The sequence below is a fragment of the Wolffia australiana genome, chromosome 18 (genome assembly GCF_029677425.1).
Source record: "Wolffia australiana isolate 7733 chromosome 18, ASM2967742v1".
Lineage (NCBI taxonomy): Eukaryota > Viridiplantae > Streptophyta > Magnoliopsida > Alismatales > Araceae > Wolffia > Wolffia australiana.
In genome coordinates this window covers 5,252,237-5,259,865 of record NC_135852.1, presented here as the reverse complement: position 1 = coordinate 5,259,865, position 7,629 = coordinate 5,252,237, and the positions used below count along the sequence as shown (strand labels likewise).

The following is a 7,629-nucleotide window of genomic DNA, read 5'->3' as shown; positions in this document are numbered from 1 at the left end:
CAATAACTGAGTTATTAGTTAATAAGATCTCGTAATAATATTAAAGATAATGGTAATAAGAAGAGATAACTAATTAATAAGGAGAGAGGATAATACTTGAATAAGATGGGTATAGAAAGGCGATTATTAGATGTATGGTTATATCTTTTATAGCTACTATGAGTAAGAAAGAATTAAGATACTAGGTAGCTAGTTAAGAAATATAAAGTACTTAAGAAGAGTAATTAGTGATGAGAGAATAGAAGAATGAAGAAGAGTTGTGTAGATGAGTGTGTATATATATATATATATATATACTAAGAGAGATCAGAGGGAATAGAGCAGGATTTATATATTACTAAGATTGATGAATAAGTAGGTATATAATAGTCGGTAACTTTAATGTGCTAAGTAAGAATTTAAGTAAGTGTAGAGAGATATTAGGAAGATGTAGAGGATAATAATAGAAGTTAAGAAGTTTTTTATATAACTATAGAATAGGTTAGACTTATAGAGTACTACTTATATAAGTAAGATCTTTATCACAGAATTATATAGGTAGTTTTAGAGGTTTTATATGATTTATATAGTTTTAATAATTGATTTAATGAAATACAGGTAGATTTAGTCGAACACCTGAGAGGTGTTCGACCAAATGCCCCTGAGGAGGGTTAGAAGAGACGCTGTTTATATAGTATTTACTTAATAGTACGTTTTTGTTTTTCTTATGTTTTATAAAGATCTTATAAAGATAAGAGGGTGTTTCTGTCGAACGCCCGTGAGGTGTTCGACAGAATGCCCAGAAGAAGATGGGATATATTTTTGATGTTTTTATAAGATCGAGTGGTGTAGAACTTAGGTAAGTCAAGACATATTCATCGAACCCGTGAAGTGTTCAATGAAATGTCCAAAAGAAATCGCGGTGATAAAATTCTACGAAACTCGAACAGTATCAGATCGTGAACAAAATCATGCCTTCAGAGTATCAAGGGACATAAAAATCAACTGAAGAAAATCGTAATGGCACCTGAATCGCCCTGATTTGACGAACAAAGGTGGCGGCGCCGATCGCCGCCGACTAACTTCGGTATGCTGTATCTTTGCTCGTCTCCTCCACGCTGGCGCGAATCCAGGATCCTCGGCTTCTCTTCAGCGCCTTCCGGAGCTCCAAGAGAGGTTGGAGGGTTGTCACGCCCCTCTTCTGCTCTCGCCGCCACCGGATGGGATCTCCGCCGCCGTAGTGGCTTTGTTGTCGGAAGATGCTGAAATTGGGGGCTCTCGGCCCCTTTTTAACGGCCTGAGAGGGACCCCCGAGGCCTTCTGATGGTGGGGAGCTTCCCTGGTAGCCCTCCTGGGCCGTTGGATCACGGCTGGTCCGCCCTCGCCAGCCGAGAACGGCCTCCGGCCGGCGGAGTTGACGGCCAGGGGCACGAATGGACAGAACTGTCCCTGACCGTCCGATCATCTTTATTGATGTCCAACGGCTGCAATTAAATTGCAGCCGTGGATCCATCTTGTGATGTACCATGCTCCTACCCCGTCAGCATGCGTCGTCACCGCCCCGTAATACACGTCCCCTTCTCCTCTTTTGATTCGTCCGTCGACGGGTCCCGCGGGCACGTCAGCCTACACAAGAGTAATAAGATGGTTAAATTTGGCAAGATAGATCTCCACTGCCCGATCTTTTTGAAAAGATCAGATGGCTGAGATCTTATCTGCCTCTTTAAATAAGCTCGAAAACGGGCTTTGGGCCAGATTGGCCCGAAGCCCGGTTCGTTTTTTTTTCTTATTTTCCTTCAGGTTTTTTTTTCTTTTTTCTTATTCTCTCTGTGGCTCGGCCCGATGCAAGCAAAATAAACATGGGATTTGCATCCCATATTGAAAATTTTACAAAAACATTTTACTATATAAATTTTGGCATCCAAATGTTAATGCAATCAAAAGACATGGGCTCGCCTAGAGCCGTGGTGAACCTCTCTTGGGCTCGTCTAGGACTCTTCAGACAGTTGACAGTCGGGACTTCCCGCGTGCACGGCTTGCTTGGCAGCCAAGCCACCCTGAGTTTGAGGCATGGCGCGCCTGGTCAGCTCCGTAGACGCCCAATAAGCCCTCTTTGTATTGCTTTTACAATTATATATCTTTTCTTTCTTTTTTTATTCAATTTCATCTATTTGTTTCTTCAAATTCAATACAGGCTTCACCCCTGCACTTTTCATAAACATACTGAATAGCACATTAGAAAATTAAACAAGTCTGACATGTATATTTTAACTAAGAAATATTTCAATTGTATAACATGCATATGACGTTAAAATGCAATTTCTATCATTTCCTTTATTTAGTACATGAAGTGCAATATTTCATAAAATTAGATAAAATACACATGAAATGATCCCAAAATGCCCTTAAAATATGTATAATTACATCACATATTTTGGGTCTATCAGTGGGGTACTAGGAATTATGTTTGAATAAATCCTTTCGAGAAACGTATTGAAATTGTATTTAAAGCAAAGTTTACGAGATATATTAAGAAAGACACAATGATAGAATGTAGTGAGATATAGCCTTAGAGGTAATTTTGGTTCGTTGAGATTTGAATTTATTGAGAGAGAATAGCATTAAGTAGAAATAAAGAGATATTGAGATTGAATAGGGACGTTCAATGGAGTAATACTTTGTGAATTGAGATTCCCATAAGAACTAGAGGAATAACAGAAAATAAAAAAATCACGATATACCTCGAAAGATAAATTTGTGACCTATGTTTATGCCATCTTCTAACCAGAGATGACTGTTGAAGAAGGATCTCCAAGTGAGTAGATTCAGAGATAATCCAGGTAGAGTCTTAATATTTTAAGGATATGGAAATTTTTTCCTAACATGGAGCCTTAGAAGAAATTGGAAGGTGATCATGCCAGTGTTGAAATGAAGTTTGTACTGTTTTTATTGTTTATTCTGCCTATTTTTCAAGTCGAATGTCTTAAACAGGGAAAATAATTCGAACCGTTGAAATAAAATACATGAAACATATGAGAAGATCATAATAAGGAATTCATGCAAACAACTTTCCTCATCAAACAAACAAAACACATCTTCAACAATTTGATTAACTAGAAAAGCAAATAAATGGTTTATTTCATTTTTTTCTGTAACTAACCTTCTGGCATTGGACTGTGAGAGGCCCATACTGTGCAATGGAAAAAACAAGCTAGTATTCTGCAAAACATTGTCCCACATGATCTTAGTAGAAACAGTTATATTGAGTAATATTACATAAATACGACACATAAACATGGTCACATATTAAACTTACGCTCCATCATCATAGCAGTGTGAACTCCTACTTAATGAGGGATTTCCTAGGTTTAATTTATAAGACTCCTAGACAACCTGGCAATGAACAAGGGGCATTCTAAAGATATAGTGACTACCCTTCAAGAACCTGTCTTTAATGGGTTAATCCACTTCTGCACTAGCAGTTTGCATAGGATTAAAAAAGATACAAAGCCAAATATTCCAACATATTTCTCAAAGGGAGCTTTATTGGCTTCTTTGGAGAATTAAACCCTGTCCAGAACCGTACCAGATATTAAACAAGATACACAGATTACATAGACTACCAGGCAGGAAGACAGAGAAATCAGAATTGACAGCAGCAAAGTCCAGGTCTGGGGACAAGCTCCTCTCCCTCTTGCTCAAAGAGGGTTGACAAGATTTAGGGTTTAAGCTCCAATGAGAAAGAAATCCAGAAAAGAGAAAAAAAAAAAAAAAACAATTTGACAGACCCTTCAGTTCATATGTTGTTGGGCTCTGCGGGCACAGTCACAAAACAACTTAACTGCCTGGGCACATTTCAATGGTTCCTTAGAGTGCTCCCTGTAGCACTCCAAGCAAGCATCCTTCTCGGCAAGGCACGGCATCGGCTTCTGGTTTGGCAGCTTGAACTCCTTTTCATGCAACTCCTTTGCGCGCTTCGTCAGCTCCTGAACCATCTCGGCCTCCTTCTTTTGCATCCTTTCCACAGCCTGCTCACTCTCCTGGATGACGGAGCGAATGGCTTCGAGCTCAGCATTGACTGATGCAGACTGTGATGGGAGCGGAGGCGGGAAGAGGAACGGGTTTTGCTGCTGCTGCTGCTGCTGCAGTTGACGTCCGATGTCAGCAGCGGCTTGCAAAGCCGGACTTTCTGAGAGCTTGGAAGGCTGGGAATGCTCTTCTTGTGCAGGGGGCTTGATTGTTGGCTGTTTCTTTGTTTTCTTGGGCTTCTGCTTCCCTTCATCGCTCGTAAGCCGGTTGATCAGCTTGGAACTTATGGAGATAGTGTAGTCCCCCATGGTGGATTGGTCCCTATATGTGCCTGGAATTGGGAAGTTTTAGAGAAGTTTTGATAATCACTACATTAAACAAAGAAAAACAGGGTGTAGGTAGATGTTGCAACATGCAAAAAAATTTTAAAAAGCTTTTTCTCTGATTGAATAGACCGCACGGAAGATCCACTATTTGAGATAGAACTCCGACGGAGATTCACTGGTGACGCATTCATGTGGAAGACAAAATGCACCCTTCTCTAGCTAGCTATAATATTTTTTCTAATATTAAAATTATAAGAGAGGAGAAAATTCCCTGCGAGAAAACTTCAAAGTATTCTAGCAAAGTCAGTTTAAAAATCAAGAAATAAAATTTTCAATTTCTTGAGAAGGTAGAACTTCGTTCAACCCAATGGTGGGCTGATTAGATCCTTATATCTGACAATAGTCGGTTTTTACGCTTTCTTATAATTTCTATCTAGAACTAGGTCCCACAACGTTTTCAGAACTAAAATAGAAATTAGCATGACCCAATAAAATGCATTTTCATTACGGACAAAATCAATATTCATTTCATGATCAAACAAACAGAATTTTCCTCAGTTTCTGGGAACCAACACTTCTTTTTAAAGCCTTCGTCATAAACGTGGCCGGCACATATCCCAAAAAAGAAATCTTAAACTTGAAACTTATATTCTTTTTCTCCTCCATTATACTGTCTGCATCATGGTTTTGAGGGTCTGACATAAGCACAATAAGTCCGTAGGAGAAAAAGATAACATACTCCGATAAACTCAAATCCTCAAGATCCCAAATCTAAACTAACCCATGTAAATGTGTGAAAAAGTTACTTCACTATGGATCGCTGAATCAAATGCTTTCTTTCATGAAGAATCAAAGCACGCATGGAGCTCTGATCAATTTTTACTGTTCAAACTGAGAGAAAATTGGGTAAATGATGTCAAAGGTAAGGTACTGTAAGATTCACAAAAGAAAATGAAGGGAAACGATAACAAAATGAAGTTTTTAAAGAACGTTGCACAATAGACATCAAGGTACATGATTTCATTACTCATGAACATGGTCGTGAGCGACTAGTATGTCTCTATTGATATGAGAAAGATCATCCGGTTACCCTTTAATATTTTTCAAGGCGGTAATGGTAGCAACCAAACGAGCAACCACGCAAAAAAATAAGTCGAACTGGGTTGATACTCTTCGCTCGAGGACAAGCTTTTGATTCAGAAGGTAAAGCTAAAAAAAACAAGTCGGAAGATTGAGAGAGCTTGAGGGAGAAATTCGAAACAACCCAAGACACCAAAATAAGAAATGCAACGAACCCACACAATTCGACGAACCCAGCCTTAAAATACCTGTTTTGAGCGAAATCATCCATCAATCCGGAGATGGCATTCGCATACTGACGTTTAATGAGGCTAAATATGGAACTTGATAGAGAGGCTTAACTCCGGACGAAAATAACGAAATGGGTCGATGAATCACGAAGAACATTAAAGAAGAACTGATCTCGGAAAAAAACCGGATGAGAATCTGCAACAAAGGGATGGTACCTTGCTGATGACACTCCGAAATCGATCAGATCAAAAACTGAAAAACAGAGGAATAATGGAAATGCCGACGGCAGATGCGCGAGTGGGTCGGGAGAAATTGTGGCCGACAGCGTCACAACAAAGCTAAATGCGACCTTCTGAGTTCGGATCAAAAGAACAAAATATTAATCCCGTGTAGATTTTCTAGCTAAATAAATAGTATGTCTTAAAGTCATCAACTACACTTATTTATTGTGTTATTTGACCCTATAAATATTTTAAACTAAAATTAATATGGGGTTAAGATTGCAACTGAGTGTTTCAGGTTAAAGGGCAGGAGACATGGAGACTGAGATAATATGTACAGTCGATTTATCTTATATATGCTGGTTGTTTGTTATCTCGCAACCCCTCAGATTATTGTCATTCACTAGAAATGTAATAAACTTCTGCAATGATGTTACAAAATTCTCAATGTATCATTATCTTAATCTAAAAAGCTTGGTAAGAGGGTTTTACGTGTTATTCCTCAAAATATCACTCCAATTCAATGGTAGTTTCTGATCCCCTTGGCTATGCTATTATTGCATAGAGAAAATATATATTTCTTCAGAATTAGGTCAATCCATTAATGTTCTGATGCTAATTTATTTGGTTTGTTCCCTGCTTTTTATTCTAAGATGCAAATCTCAAGAAACAAGAATCAAATCAAAGCAGTTAAACTTACAAATTCAGATTTGATATTCTTTTCATCATTTTAAATTTAATGAAAAATTCAGATTCTTTAAATGAGCACTCGTAAAATGGAAAATGATTTTTTCTACAATGCGCTTAATTCAGGCTTATAACAACATATGACAAGCATGTTCCATCAAGAATAACCGTAAATCTTTATTATAATCTTATTTTTATTCTAAATATTATATTGAAACTTTTATCTGCAGTAGAATAGATATCTATCCTTTCATAAGCAAGATAATCAACATGTTGTGGTAGCAAAAAAACTTTATTTATCAAAATTCATATCTGAATGAATCTATCAGATAATAATACACTTCAATCTTAAATGCATGAATATATTTTTAGAACGATATTTTGACTTTTAAAATATAATTTTCCAGATATTCCTGGGATCAAATTAATATAGGCATTAAATTTATAAATTATATTTCTCATGAAATTACTTAACATGTTAATATTTTTGTGAGTTAACTTTGAGTTCTTTGCTTGTTGGAATCCAAATAATTATGGTTGTGTCCAATAATTGGTCGCATCCAATTTACAGCTGCAAGCAATTATGGCTCACCGAATCAAAACAAAAAGTGTCATTACGCCGTCACAATTTGGACTGCTGTAATTAGAAAAGGACAACGTCTTATCAAAGTTTGGTAAGGCCAAACCAAACCAGACCATTAGTCAGCACTTTTAGGGTGACTGAACGTTCGGTTCAGTTCTTTTTCCAAATTGAACCAGACGAAAGACCAAATGTATATCAAATATAATAATGTTATACATAGTGGGATAACGGTTCACACACGTCACATTGCTCCTTTCCCCCTCATCGATCATGTGCTATGTTGATGCCATCACCACTACGAACGCTGCCATCAACTGTCACTGCTGTCGCGACCATTGTTGTTCAACTGAGTAAGGTCTCTGTCTTCCTCTCTCTATGTGTTGATATGTCTCCCTTTCCCCGTCCTTGCTCTCTCTCTCTCTCTCTCTCTCTCTCTTTATGTATCCATCTCCTTTTCTCTCCATATGTTACACTTTCTCCCTATCACTCCCTA

General features: G+C 37.9%; 1 protein-coding gene across 2 annotated transcripts; it reads right to left on the bottom strand.

The window, feature by feature from the left end:
* Window positions 1–3,550: 3,550 nt before the first annotated feature.
* LOC144715192 (copper ion binding protein) lies at window positions 3,551–6,019 on the bottom strand. 2 transcript variants are annotated; one of them, XM_078590104.1, is made up of 3 exons: window positions 5,861–6,016; window positions 5,116–5,225; window positions 3,551–4,339 (listed from the first exon to the last, which is right to left on the bottom strand). In XM_078590104.1, the coding sequence occupies exons 2-3, from the start codon at window positions 5,117–5,119 to the stop codon at window positions 3,771–3,773; spliced, it is 573 nt and encodes a 190-aa protein (XP_078446230.1). In that variant the 5' UTR covers window positions 5,120–5,225; window positions 5,861–6,016; the 3' UTR covers window positions 3,551–3,770. The 2 variants fall into 2 exon arrangements, with proteins under 2 accessions (XP_078446230.1, XP_078446231.1); XM_078590105.1 differs by lacking the exon at window positions 5,116–5,225 and having other exon boundaries at window positions 5,861–6,019.
* Between the last annotated feature and the right edge of the window lie 1,610 nt (window positions 6,020–7,629).